The 15258-nt window shown below is 38.4% G+C and overlaps 1 protein-coding gene and 1 long non-coding RNA gene across 3 annotated transcripts in view; one reads left to right on the plus strand and one right to left on the minus strand.

Moving 5' to 3' along the window:
• Window positions 1–609: 609 nt before the first annotated feature.
• The window catches only part of LOC111251510 (uncharacterized), a 21621-nt gene continuing 6972 nt past the window's right edge, over window positions 610–15258 (minus strand). Inside the window, exons 1-4 of one of the 2 annotated variants that reach the window (XM_022808151.2) lie at window positions 14381–15076; window positions 8503–8697; window positions 3124–3244; window positions 610–2209 (exon numbers count right to left, since the gene is read on the minus strand). In XM_022808151.2, coding sequence (XP_022663886.1) covers window positions 1928–2209; window positions 3124–3244; window positions 8503–8697; window positions 14381–14418 — 636 coding nt within the window. In that variant the 5' untranslated portion in view covers window positions 14419–15076 and the 3' untranslated portion in view covers window positions 610–1927. Of the gene's footprint in view, window positions 2210–3123; window positions 3245–8502; window positions 8698–14380; window positions 15077–15258 lie in introns of those variants that run through there. The other variant, XM_022808150.2, reaches the window with a different exon arrangement.
• LOC111251511 (uncharacterized) lies at window positions 7760–8651 on the plus strand. The gene is made up of 3 exons (XR_002673820.2): window positions 7760–7836; window positions 7943–8035; window positions 8526–8651. It is a non-coding gene; the product is annotated as an uncharacterized LOC111251511 (long non-coding RNA).

Here is a 15258-nt window from a genome sequence, read left to right on the forward strand (position 1 = left end):
ATCGCATATTTACTAGGCACTGCAATATCATTACTAAAGAATAACACAGTGGCGTCGCCGAACTGGCGTATTTAAGTAGCGTTGTAATGATATTGCGTTACTGGTACAGGAAGACGATTCAAGCTCTGTTCTTCTCGCGCCCGTTTTTAACAAATTTAATACATAAATATTGCGAAAAAATCACATTCTGCCCTATTGAATGCGCTTTTGGGGAATGATTGTGATCAACTTGTCCTACAACAATAGCCGGCTGGCCGATTTTAAGGAGCTGCTTTGGTTTTGCTTATCTAAATGGTCTATCTCAGGCCGTTCAGGGTCGGACGCTTGCGCGAACCAATTTCTGGAAGCCAAAAATCGCTGACCAGCAAAAAGACGATACCCGCAATGCATTAATGCACACAGTATCATAGTGAAGAGCTACCGAAAACACGGTTTCTTGTAAAAAAAAAAAGATGAAAATCTTGAAAATCCTGGTCAAAGAAGAAATTATCGAAAACTGTTGTAGGATTGGACTATGTAATGATTGGAGGTGACTATTTAGAATCGTCGAGGAAGCTCCTTATGAGAATGAAGCGAGTATTTAGGTGAAGAAGAAGATAACTGGGAAAATCGAGATAACGAATTTTATTGACAGTTTGGTACATTGATGCTTTTTAAAGCTTCTTTACGAGTCGACACAAGGTATAGTAGATAAATGTAGGTATTTTTCATTCAGATTCTGATTGTTGCATGTTAAGTCGAGCATACTGCTCTTTTTTGGGGGTTCGTTGCACTCCCGCTTGAAACGTTATCCACTATCCAATCTAAGAAGATCCATTATTTGACACGTACAAGCGCTATTTGGTTGCTGTCACAAATAGCTTTCTGTAATTAAACCCATCCATTTTATATGCGTGTCCGTAAGCAAATATGAAGCATACTGCCAATCGTTGCCGAAACAAGCCGTTCCAAAACACACGGCTATGGATAGGTGTTTCTTGGAGTAAGTGTAACTTTCATGTATGTCTATAATTGAATATCTTCGGGGCCATTTGCAATTTCTCCAATTTAACTCGATTTTAAGATGCGTTAAATTTAGCTATATGGTAGTTTATAGTGTGTCTCAGTCGAAAACTGTATTCATTTAAGAGAAGTCGGTGCCGCGTACTGAAATGAATCGATTATCGTTTCATAATAGTCTCCTTGTCCGGAGGAGGAAATCTTACTGAAGACATTTACAGTCTCCACGACTTGATCTTTAGCTTTCATTACGGGGAAAATTAGAATTAAATCCAGATTCAAAAACGTACTAAAATTCTTGTTGCGGTTTATATAGCGTTGGAGTCGAAAAACCAACTTCAATATACTTTGAATATGGCCATACAATAATCAAGTGTGTGTCAAGGCTTGCACGAGGCTTCCTTGAAAAATCCTCAGCGTCAGCCGCTTATTGTCCTGGGTCATCGGTTAGTTAATTCTGAGCCCTGGCCGACTCCAACAAGAAGACCTTGGGCGACGATGAGATAAAAAATAGTGCAAACGTCATCTTTGAAATTCCCTTACTCTAACTGACACGAAATTTCGGCGTTATCGCACACCAAGAAATATACCAATAGAAATAGATTAAATACAGAGAAATATATGTCTAGCAATAACGTAAGCACGGCAAACTGATCGTTTATGTGTGCAAGGGGTGAGCATTCAACTTAGGAAAGCTTAAGTTTAGCATGTTTAGGATCCGTATCAAAGCGTAATAATAAAAGTGCATTTCTGACAAACTAGTTAAACTCCGAAATAGATAATTCGATAACAATCGAAATAATTTATGAAATCTGTGCATTGTTACTCTGTGCAATGGACTGTGCATGTTAATAGTGCCATAGTGAGCACAATGTACGTTCAGTTCCATTAGTGTTGACGTCAAGCGAGCGAAGCGTAAGGTCACGAGTCAAGGGCTCAGTGCCATGAGACGTATAGGGACAACGGCTGCTTGTTTGATCTTCATAGGGAAAACGAATGCTGTCGCTCCCGCTGGAGGTAGCGCCCATACGTGATCAACGTTGTTAATCAGGTAGACGTTCGCAGATAGGAGAATCTGTTGTGACTCATACTTTCTAGAAAGGCCGTGATCCACTGCTGGAGTGTCAATTCCTACTGCAAATAGACGCCGCTGACTAACGAGCCACTGCGCAGCTTCGGGATGAATGCCCGGGTAGTTCATGCTTTTACCCTGTTATGAATGAACAGAAAAGTCTTACAAATCACGGTGAACGACAATATCGTAAATGTCTAAATGCGGAATGGTTTGGAAGCGCTGGATATACCTGCAGAATTATGAGTGGCGAAAAAAACTGTGGAAACATTCACAATCGTTGTACTACACTAGTTCAAATTGTTTATGCATGTACCATTGACTTCGTTACCCCGCTGTAACATTATAGGAAAGCAACTGTTGGCAAAAGGCCGACTTTTTTCATCCGATCAGTGAAACTAAAGGCGTAAAGTTACCTGCAAGTCTACCTATCTTGTGATTTTATGAATGAAATCTCATCCAGCTGTTATGAAATGAATACGTTGTCTTGAAAAATCTGCCTATACACAAACTACAACATTGTTTATATAAAATTTCCAACGAAATTTAATTGACTAAAACGCTTAGTAGCATAGTACGCGATGATAACGTTAAAAAGTAACTGGTACTTTTTCATATTACAACTAATTCAATTGCTGCATATTTTAGCGCTTTGAAGTTTTTTTGGATCTCTCAGTAGGTATGCTATCGGTGTAAAGATCTTCTTACGTAGTTACAGTTCACGTAATTTCTGTTCCTGCAGCATCTCCCTTGCAAAATTCTAACGTATTATTTGCCACTAAACTGTGATATGACCTCTCAATATCCCCAACACTTTGACGCGCCCGATCTAGAGCACCTAAACGACTAAGCACAGAACTGGTCTGCGTGCTTGTCGATATTTATTAATATGGTAATATTTAATAGGTTTTTTTCTATAGATACTGCAACATATCCGCACCACTGGTACTTACTTTCAAGTTTTTCGTCCCCGTAAACACTTAAGGGCAACAAAATTATTGAGCTAAATTTTGATTCGTATACCAGGTAAACATAAACGCGCGATTACATACTTTTCGATAGTTTTTATCCGTTCCAAAATATTTTGAAGCATCTCCCCAGAACCTTTTGCTCCAGCCAGTGTTGACCATTAGAAGACCGCCCTGGGGTAGTTTGCCATGCATGTCTTCCCATCTGAAAGTGCAAAAAAACAGGTAAATAGAAGTTATTCCTGCTTAATTTGATTACTGTCTTTTTCCAAAAGATGCGCAAAGCTGTGGATGAGCGCGGTATATTAGTTTTCGATATGAAGCGAAGCCTGTAAAAGCTTACCTTTTACTACTACATAGATTGCGATGTTACTTTCGGTAAAAGAGATAGCCATAATAAGGTTAATGAAGAGGAGCAACAGTAGTTTGGATATCCAGCCATGATAAAAGCGCTAAAACGGTGACAATATAGATCCTTAAAATGATGCGATTAACGAATAGGTGAAAATAACAAATTCGGGATCGACAATAGTTTATCGCATAATAACGCCAAACTCATACTTTTATCAGTTAACTTATCGCTTCCCTATTAAAGTTACTGTTTAATTGTTACCTTGTATTGTGAATCATCCATAGTTAACTTATGCAATGCGACATTGTTACTCTCTAATAGAAATATCGCATTTATAACGGCAGATACAAAAAGAAAGAATACGATGCGGCAAGAATTACCTTATCCATAGACTACATCATTTATTATCTTGCAACAATTTCCTGCAGATGGAAAAGGGAAGCTTACTAGATCTGTCGCGAACGTCTCTAGGCACACGTTCTCACGATAGGACACCAAGTTCCAATTCGGGAGACTGATCTCTATCACAGGGATAAAGAGATCGCTCATTTTACTCTATGAAAGGAAAAGCAAATGCAATCGCCTCTGTATTTTGCTAATACTCAAATTGGCCCTGCACTCTTGTCGCCATAAAATAAGTACAGTGTGAGAGGGGAAACGCAAAGAACCATTCCGACTAAGAAATGCAAGGCACCTTTGGCTAATGCTTTGTCACTATTCAAACTTGTTATCTGTGCCGTGTGCATGTGGGCAGAAAAAATGTGCATAAATGGAACCGGAGGTATTTTTCGTTTCATGCAACGTCAAATATCGCCCGCTAGGTTTTATTGCGTGCGCAGACGAGGCGCACGATACGATCGTCATTGCTGTTACGTCGTTCAAGTGCACAAAGAACGCGGAGAGTAGGCGGTGGGCGCACGCATAGATGCTCAGTGGCTAAGGGAGGTATGAAGCAAACACCATCAGCTGTGTCTGTCTATGGTCAAAGCAGTATGGCAACTATTCTGGGCGTGTACGTACCTCACTTGCAAGCTCCATCCGTTAGCAGCTCGCACTCATTAATAGTTTGCCCATAACAATCTGTCTAGTCTTATTCGATTGGGTAACATAGGCCTGTTGTGTACTCGCCCTCTTCTTATATTAAAGTCTAGCATTATTGGATTATCTGAGACTTGCCGCCTGTTCCAGTAGGTCATATTGGTATCTACTGTGCACATCTATAGAGAGAATTTCTGCAAATTGTGGAACAAGGAGAACTTTTTGGGATCGTGACGGGGTAGAGATGATGCTAACGCTGCTGCTGCTGCTCTATCTCGGTGCCTGCGTCCCAAGCAACCTTACGGTGAACATGTTGCTTCCTGAATGCGGGACAATGTTTTCAGGAAAATTGTCAGGTAGATTGTTCAAAGTTCAAGTTGAAAAATACGAATAACTTCTAGACCGTATATCATTAACGGACGAAAAAAAGTATTTACACCGTCTTTTGCGCATCTTCCGGTAGCGCTCTCACCTGTGGGAAGCAGAAATTTTGTCAATTTTTATTATTTTTTTACTACATTCCGTCTGCTTACAGTCGTATACAGTAAATAACTTGATATAAATATCTATCAATTTCCGCCTGCTAGATTAGAAGTAAATCTACTTTTTTAACTAAATAGCTTGGGGCAACCAAATATATATGTTGAAATAATATCATATTCTAACTAGTATTTGTAATCAGCATTGCACTGCTTATCGACTGCTATGCAAACGGCCCGTTTCGTTAATTCGTGTTTCTACAATTTCCGCTCTCCGCGATATATTAAAATATTTTATCGAGTGAAGGTACCGTCCAGTTTCATCAGTTTTTCTACAACAAAACACAGAAAAAAGGGAAGTTAGATGTACTTCTTAAAGCGCAATCTGGAGAATTAGATATGTTTGCAGCATCTAACTGATATATACGAGTCCAGATATGTTTGTGAAGAAAAACTGACTTGTTTGTGTATGTGTTTGTTGGAAGGCTGACTAAAACATCACAAAAGCTAAAAGTCAATATAACTTATTTCATTGAAAAACATTCGAAATTATAAACAATAGATGAAGCTGACCCAAGCTAAGTGTGCGCAGACAGTATATATAAATGCACATTATATCGACAATCCATAACCTCTAATTCATTAAGTGTACTGCCCCACTTGCACGTCAAACTGCGTTAGATTAGGCGAGCCCATAAGTAAGTAACAGCCTTCGACAGGAACAAAATTTAGGGAAGAATGCTGATCATAAGTGGCACCTGGATAGATGGCCTAATGCGGTCTTCGAAGGTACTACCTATACCATTTGTCGGGCATAGCTCAAAATATGCTGTTGATCCTAAATTTAGGAAATATACATAACTGAATTTTAAGCGTAAGCTTTCTTACGCAGTGAAACAGCTTCTTCGCAGTGAAACTGATAACTCATATTTAATCTATATTGTATTGGAGGCGCTTGGCTAAGTCATCAGCATTTAAACGTGCCGCCGAGGAGAAGCTACGGTGAAAAAGTCCATCATAGACTATAGGGACAAAACAAATGAACAGAAGTCGGTCGTCAACCGCCATTTAAACTCTTATTGTCATTGCCTTTGATCTCTTCTATATTTTCAAATTACGCTAAAGTAACCTTTAATCGCCCTGGAGGTGCTGAAAGATAGACCTTGATATTGATTATACAAATTGAAACGTTTTTCAAGACTTGTTCATACTAATGAGTTTGAATGAATTTCCCTTAGTCGTTAAAAAATTTCTCTTGCTGTTCGAAAAAATACGCTTGAAGGAACTGACATTAACTGCGGGGTTTAAAACTGATACAGTAGTTTTACATTGACAAAAATAGTATGTCCTCATCAAGTCATTGAATGGTTCTGCACGACTTCTTCCCCGTTGCTTATTTAGGAAAGCTGTCATCATAATGTTATAATTATGCAGAATACGCGTGATTTTACACTTCAATGTGCCTTTAAAAATTTAACACCGAATCCAAGTTAACAATAGAAATATAAACACTAATACAGTTGATTAGGTACTTTAGTCGACCGATGTTCCGCGCCAAACAGAGTTTGAAAAGTCGCATCACAAAATTAGGGTTTATAAACATGACTGGACCTGTAAGAGCGATTTAAATAGGTACCTAGAGCGAAAATCTAGAATCGCCCGTGATTGATCTGCTGTCTACATTTATACCGACCTAAAATTCTGATTCTACCTTAGGAACACGTTAAAACTCGAGCTCATCTCACTTCCAGGCCTGTTATCAGAAACCCTCCTCCCATTTTCCTATGCGAATCTTAGTATAATCATTAGGGGAACTTTATAGTATTTGCAGTCATAATATGCGAACTTCTTACCAACTTCAGCCTACTACTGCCTGCCAGACTACCTAAATGGAACATACTACGAAGTCGATGGAGCTCGGTCATTCAATTTCAGGGTGGCCAACCGAAGAACGAATTCGATTCATAAGCACATTTCACATCCTAGCTGATCTTGTCTTCATTTTCAAATATATTAGCCAATGAGCACAGATGCATATGTGCTAATACGAATCTGTATCGTTGCGCAGAAAAAGCTTCGGCATCTGCATTCAATAATCTTAAATAGTTTAATTACTGGAGCATCGTCAAGCTACGCGAAATGTTTTTTTTTTTTTTTTTTTTAATAAAATATCCAGTTTAAGGGTGTTTTCAGTAGTTTATGATAGGCAGGAAAAGCTATTGATTTTTAAACACACGAGAAGTTTACTAGTCGAGCAGTCGCCATCGATGGTGGCGCCACAGCTATCCTAGCAGACGTTCCCGCCTTTTTTATGTGTTTAGTTAACATTGCCGGTTGTAAATCGGCTTTGAATACGATTGTTGTGTACTGTACTTCGTCCATTCATTTACATATTAAGTTGATATGGCCGTCATATTCAAATTGGCGCTGACCATTAATGCTTTATACCTAAGTTAAAAGGTTTCATAGATGGCTTCTTGAAGAACGAAAGAACCGTTCCCATTGTATGGCTGGCGATGCTCGCTACTTGCGCCACGCTATGGAATTTTTAGGTGGCTAGATATACGGATTAATCTAGAACTGCATTAAACTTCTGATCTAAAAAACAACTTAGGTAGAGGTAGGCCTCTGCATACGTACCTAAAATAGGTATTATTAAATGGCTTTCGTTACCGGAACAGTAAAAGGAAATAAATACTAATAGCAACAGCCTAATCAGATGATTAAAGTAGGAAATCAATTAAAATGAATTGCCAAGGGGGACAAATTATCCAAAGCACACTTGAATATGCCAAATGACGAGATATTTTCCAGAAAATATCTCGTCATTTTGCGATAAGAACGAGTTCTGATTCATAATAAGTTCGTAATTTCAAGTCCTGGCATAGTAATTGGCAACGCGGAGCAGAAGGACGAAGAGACTCAGCGGTATATAAGAACCTATAATATATACCGTACTTATTTTAAAAAATATTGCTTGAATAATACGGGATCTTATTTTTATTACACATTAATGCGCCCGTATCCCTTTCAGATTTGATGTATATTGTACGTATATTGAAGTATGTATCAACTGAAGCAAAGGTTGGCGGTCTATTGGCCCGTCTGAAAGCGTTGTTGACGGCAGGTTGGTTTTTTTCGTTTACCCCAAAATCTTTTTAAATTTCTGTTAAACTGTCGTACTTTACAACTAACATATCTAGCAATATTCTCATTCTGAATTTTCTTTAACAAAATAATCAGACTCATAATTTTTTATAGCTCATAAAGTCTTCATCGGGTTAACTAATGCTCACCTTACATAATCCTAATTTGTAACATGTGCAATGAAAGAAATAGTGTCCCGTTCATTCTATGAGGTACTTGATTTTTTCCATATAACTGTTCTTAACCTCCTCTATGATCTATTGTTTATATCTAAATTTTTGTTAGGATAAATATTCACATCGGGTAATTCACGGAAAGTGTGTACTTTTTGTAGAACCAAATTTCCAATAAACCGAGCCCTCAGAGTTTTTTTATTTACAATAATTATATAGATCTATGTTTTTTACCTATTTACTATATAAGGTGCACATTACATTAAAATATTACCTTTTTATGTCGACGATGCGCAGCTGATAGTTCGGATCTCTTACGACATGATGTGATACATCGACAACAGCCATTGGAAGGAACAATCGGTCCAGGGGAAGTCGCGCCGCTGTTGCTCTCCCTTTGAGGAGAAAGGCTGGTGACACCATATGAGTACCGCCATCGGTGCCCAATTCAATCGTCTCAGATTGGTAGCTGTAATAAAAACCAGTCCAAACAGATTGAAACTTGATTTATTTGGCTTATGAGAATAAACTTAACATGTTTTTCCAAGCGTGCATTGTTGAGCCGTTGCGCCGCAGCATCTTGTTGCCCTTAAGAGGACAACTTACGTGAGTAACATACATTGTGCTCGTTCGTGCAAATGGCTCATGAGATCGTAAAAAATCAATGACAAACTCTCGATATACGTAGAGTGATAAATCTATCTAGACCGTGTGCTATTCTGTTAGACAAACTGTGTTCGAACATGAAGATGCTTAGGCATCATATTCAAAGTTAACATTATTATAAAACTCACTTATAGTCATTTTACTAGCATATAAAAATTACTAAACCAACCAACTAATTATTAATAAACTCTAAATATACTTTATTAGACAATTGTGCAACAAGTTGGCTGTGAGCTGTTGATACTGACGTTAACACGCGACGTTAATGCCCAATGTGATAAACATTTTACCCTTGTAGAGAGTCACTAGCTTGTCATGTTTGTTTTGTTTTGTATTGACTTACCAAATATAAATAGACAGGCCCAATAAGGCGAAAGGGGCATGCCGTTGGAATTAATACATGTCATTCAGAATTTGCAATAAACCATCCTTTCTAGACCTAAAAGATCCCTAATCTGTACACGGTCTTCTTAAACCTTCTTCACCCTTATACAATCTGCGTAAAAATACATATGACGATTTAACAGAGATATCTGATAAGTAGACTTCTTGCTTGGGATGCATTCCTCGAAATACTACAATAGAGTTTAATTTTATGGATCAGGGATATGTCAAGCAGACAGATGACAAATTCTTGACCGAAACGTTTTTGATTGATGACTTGATGCCATACAGGAAATTATTCTGTAGAACATATGCTGCCATTCAAACGAAGATTTATCGATACCTTGTCGGGCAGTAATGACAGGAGAAACTATTACCAGCCCCAAGTAGAAGATTAATATATGTCAGAAAGACGACTGGGTTCAGAAGTATACCCTTAGTCGGACTTTTCGTCAAGGGATGCGGGTCGTAGCTGCTCTCGTGGAATGAACTAGAAAACAGAATCACCGTTTAAAAAATCCCATGTGATACTGATAAACATGTCGTGATCAAAACAGTCAAAAGGCATAGCAACATCAAAAATTATCCTGACCGATGTATTGCCACTCACGATAAGACACCTGATGACATCCATAAAAATAGATCACAAGTATATCTTCGCTGTTGCCAGCTGAACGAGAATCGTCTTGCTTAGCAGAAACGAGTCATAGGCGTCTAGAGAAATAGTTGCAAAAGTATATGTTTCTCAAAAAGATTCAAAAGAAAGAACGTTATCGTAATAGGACAGTACCTTTTTTTAGCTTTTACCATTTAAAAATAAATGTTGCGGAAACAGACTTAAATAGATAAAAAGGAAGTAGAAGTCGATAAGTTAAGGGTAAATTGAATCGACAGGGCAAAATAGTCAATGCTTAATTTAATTTCCTTAGATTAAAGGGACAATATTGAACGTAACATTTCATTTAGATGTAATGAATAGAACCCTTAGAATCTGCTTTAAAAGTTCCTTTGACAAAACACCATAACAATTTACCCCTCATAACAAGTCACCAGCGGCTCGTCAATGTTTCTGCGGCGTTGATATTGAAAAGAAAGGATGAAGGAGCGATCCGTATAGCTAGTAGGAATGTTCCAGCTCTTCCAAGGCATTATTACACGACATTATCTCGTCTTTCATGTAAATTACCCAACGTGCATTCTGCAAATTAGTAGCCCTTACGTTTCTTTTTGATTGTGTCCCGACTGAGAACTACTGGCAACCTCAAGCCAACGTGTACCCTATTGCTCATATCAATTCCATCGCTAATTCCTTATACGCCTATTGTTTTTGGTGCTATACTATGTAACGGTAGTTTGACAGCATTAATTTCATTTTGGTTGTAAATGGACCAAACGTCTGAAAAACCGGAAGACCCGTAGACGAAACCCACTTAATCGCTCCGCATTCTTATCATATTTATTTTCGGCGATCATCTGAGGGAGTTGCCACCCCAAGATACGAACACGAGTATATATAAACGAAGAGCAATCTTTCCTTACTGCTACCAAAATCTTATGTGTGCATAGATATGTAGATCATATAGCCATTTTCACACACAGAAGCCCAAAGCTCACATCGGTATGAAGTAACGAACAGTTACATCGTATTTGCAGGTAACATACAAGTCGGCATGATTTTAACTGCAGTACCTTGTGATTTTTGATACAACTAATGGAAGATGGTGAAGAGCCAAACGTGACAATTTTCTTTGTTTAGAAAATTCGCTACGTATAAAATTTCTGCATTCAGTTGATCATCTGTTGCAACATCCTGTAGTCACTTCTGAGAGAAAATTGCAGCGATTGAAGTTAGATTCTATTCTGTTTATTTGTTCGTTGAACTTGGATCTGTAAAAATGCCATAGCCGACGAAAAAACTTGCGCTGAAGTAAAGCTTAGTAATTCAATAATAGTCTAAATGACATTACGCTGGAGTTCTTGATCCAATAGTTGTGATATAATACAATACAGTGATTGGAGAATGTTTTACTTCAAGACATAACGAATGCAACCATAGGTTCAAGACTAGGACCATAGAAGTACGTATTTGCAAAAACCCTCAATCAGAAGGCAAAACATGCAAGTCTGGAACCTCAAGCGTAAGTTAAGCAAGTGACTAGCGTAGGTCCAGTCTTTATTCAAGTATCAAGCTAAGAAACCTTGCTGATGCGCCCAGCCTAACGACTGTTCGGCCTAGGTTGACTAAGCTGCTCGGCGTGCTATGAAACATTAGCGAGTAAAAAAAACATATATAGCATGGCCGATTGTAACTATTACTAGGTATAATATAAGCCGGTTCATTTTCGAAGCAAACGAAATACAGCATACTTTTGCTGGATTAGACGTAGAAAAGTAGGACTTTTACATATAAGATAGATTTCGAGATGGGAATACTCATTATTTGCGGCATCAAAGAAAAGGCAGTTCTCTATGGAACAAAACAGCACTATCACGCTAATCAAAAGCCAGCTGATCATCGAATGCGTTGACGCGGAACGAACCCGCACCAAGACTGTAAACTTTCCCCGAATTTAGCGGTCTAGGTTGCTGCCGATTGTCAAGCGGTTTCTGAATAACTTGGGCAAGTTTCGATCGAAAACCCGATAGGCTTGGGAATTCATCAAAACGTTCCGAAAAGTTATTTTTAATACATCTGGGTCTTAAAAAAATTAAGTTTTAAATGCAGATATCACTTGCTAAATGAGTCATTTAGATAAATTTCGATAGTTGGCCTTTTTGCACCTTTTGTACATTTTGGGCGATTCCTAAGTTTTCGTAACCTTGAGCTTATTATCAGTCCAATATTTAATTCCACCGGAATTTTCCGTCCATACAACAATCATATGCACGGTTATTATTATAAATTTATTTGCGAGTTAAAGAACGGATATTTTCCTGAGTTGAAGATGTAGTCGCACTGAATGGTAATTATATTCCGTAAATATCGTCGACAGGAACTACACTCTTATCCTATACGGATGTGTTCAGTGTAACATTTGTTTTTGTCATAACGGTTCGCATTTAGGAGCCCAGCTGTCAATTAAAAAAAGGATTCTTCTAATAAGACTTGATTCATTGTAAAACGACAGGCGAAAAATCATACTGCAATATATTACTTCTATGGAGACACCATGCGATACAATGCTAGACGCATTTACGGCATCAAGCGAAGCTACAAGGAACACGTTTTTCTCATCCTAGCTATGGATGGATTGGGTAGCTTTAGATATTTTAGAAAGCCTGCTAATTTGAGAAATACGTGAGGCGATGCTTAGCGGTTGTAGCGGATGTAAAAATTCGAGCCGTACATTTATACACTACAGAAAGTCAGATTTCCGAAAGAGACCGCGGACGACGAAAACAATACTAAGAGTAAAACATAAACACACTTTGACTTATGCTGGGAGTGGCTGTCTAAAATGGACTTTAACGGTAGTGTAAAGTTAGAATACGTATATGTACATATGGGTTGTCACCTAGACACAATATTAAAAATGGCACAATGAAGTCTAACCTCATATGCATGCAGTTTTACAGCAACAGGCGTCAAATAACATAGAAAGCTAAATGGGCGTTCGGGAAGAACCGCCGGATCATGCCATAATAGGAGCTCAGTTGATCCACTACAGTCAAACCAACTTTTCCGAAAAAAAAGTGGCGAACATAAGCTTCGTGAAGCTTATGTTTCAAACAGTAGGTGAAGCATAGGTTTCAAACGCCATGCTAATTGCTTTATAGTATTTTAGAAGGTTTCAGGACACGTTGGCAAACCCCATTTCAATTTAGCGTCATACAGATTCGCTAACCCTCCTGCTGCGTTGATTTCTGAGCAATATGTATGTTTACGTTCATCACAAGCATATATTTCTTCTTGTTTACCGGAAGTATGCCTAGAGCCACGAAGTTCAGCCTAAGGGATTCCTGGAGTGGCTTATTTGCAATATATGAAATTCTTTATTGGGAAGGCAGCGTCATAATCATTGTATTGTGTCGTTTCAGAGTGCCGAATCTGCGCCTGTAAATAAATCAATAATTAGTCAATAGAGAGGAGAGTGTTCCTTTATAGTGACGAATGCTTCCATTCTATGCGTGACTTGATGTCAATACTGTACTGTTTTGGCTAACGGAAACCTGTTATGATACAGTATGTGTATAAAATGATTGGGCAACACGTCTGTGGCAATTGAAACAAAACGAGTACTTTTAGTTTGTAAACACGATGCTCCAAGGGGAGTTTATGAAAGCACCCTTCTGTTTTTGTTTGGACAACATCATTGTGATGATATAAACTAATGCGTACGGAAACGAGATGATCTACTTCAACATCTTAGATGTATGATATATTTGAACTACACTATTATCGTTCGACGCTTGTGTTCTTTCTAATCTCATTATAAAAGCATTACGGAAATTAGATGTTCTTCACTCTACCATAGGTTTACATCTGTATATTACATGATATAGGTGATATGATTTAAATAGTCTGAATTCACCATTTGTGGAAATAAAAAGAGAATAAATATAAGAGCAGCAAGAAGACCCCCTCTTAGCGGTAGAAGTAAAACAAATTCAGTGGGGTTTTAGGGGAAATAATTAATAAGGCGATGAGCTGGATATCTGCATCGGTGATAAAACGTATTTGCGAGTATCGTTGAAGTAAGACTTACATATATAATTTACAGAGAAATAATGCGATACATTGATATCGTTTATCAACTATGCCACATGGATCGAAGTAGGTAACGATATTGCGCATCATTGGCGACAATAACTTAACCTTTGTTTGTGCTCTGAACCTTGTGTCAAGTGAAAAGGACGTCGTGTCATAATGTTTAGAAATGAGAACCATAAAGTAAGAAGTTCGTCTGCATGTTTTATAAGCCTTTGTACGACCATCCAGCAAGATGGTTCACCAGTTCATACTATTTGGTTACTGTCGAATATATATAGCTATATATCAGGTTGAAAAGAAAGGTTTACGCTTTTTTTACTGAATAGAATACGTTTATTTGTTCTTGTGGTAATAGCTTATCATATCAAATACCCCCTTTATTGTTACTCACCTTTTCAGTAAATGATGCGTGCCGTCTTGCCAGAACATAACGAGTTTTATCTCGAAGTTTTGAGTCTTTGATCTGCGTCGAAGGTAATGTTACGAAGGTGGTTCTCCAAAGAACGGAAAAGGTGAGAACCCATCGACGTAGTCTCCAGAGAATATGGAGGGTGCAACAAAACCCCCCATTTGAAGCCCACGAGGGCAATCTTAATGATTTTTGTCACGTGTGGCACCTAATCTCGGTTCTCAAGTCATTTCTCTTTAATCGTCCAATTGGCTCGATGTAACTTAATAAAATAAGTATGCCAGTCTACCGTCTGCTTAGTAATTTCCGGAAGATCAGGCCCTCACAGTCATACTAAATGCAAAACATAACTTTTTGTTCGCTAGAAATCTTGTTGGACACTGGGTCTTGGCTTCTCTTCTAAAGCCATCCATTACGATTCCCGGACGCATACACCATACTTCTCATAAGGTAAGTAAGTTTTTGTAACCCAGAGAACTTGAGGTAATTAATGACGATCGTGGCTCCAGCCTATCGGCCAATTCCCAAGTTGTTTATCGACCGACAAATGCTCTGGTCGTCGTCAAACGCAGATGGTTAATTAGAGCAAGAGTAGCCGCTGGGTCACATGTTTGGCAAACCACTATTGAGCTCTTATCATCAGTGTACCTAAGGAAATACCCCAGGCGGTTTTGGTAGCAAGGGGGTCTGTACACAATGCATAATAAAGTGGCGAAAATGCGTATTTTTTCATTCAAAGCGCGCAAATTTGAGATGTTCTGCCCACGCTATTGGAGCAGGAGAAGCGATTTAAAACGATAAGTGGAGAGCAAGCGAAAAAGGAAAGCGCGCTAGCTTTCTTTCTAACCTTTATGATATAT

This window comes from Varroa destructor, unplaced genomic scaffold, assembly GCF_002443255.2.
Source record: "Varroa destructor unplaced genomic scaffold, Vdes_3.0 BEIS01000005.1, whole genome shotgun sequence".
In the NCBI taxonomy this organism is placed as follows: Eukaryota; Metazoa; Arthropoda; class Arachnida; order Mesostigmata; family Varroidae; genus Varroa; species Varroa destructor.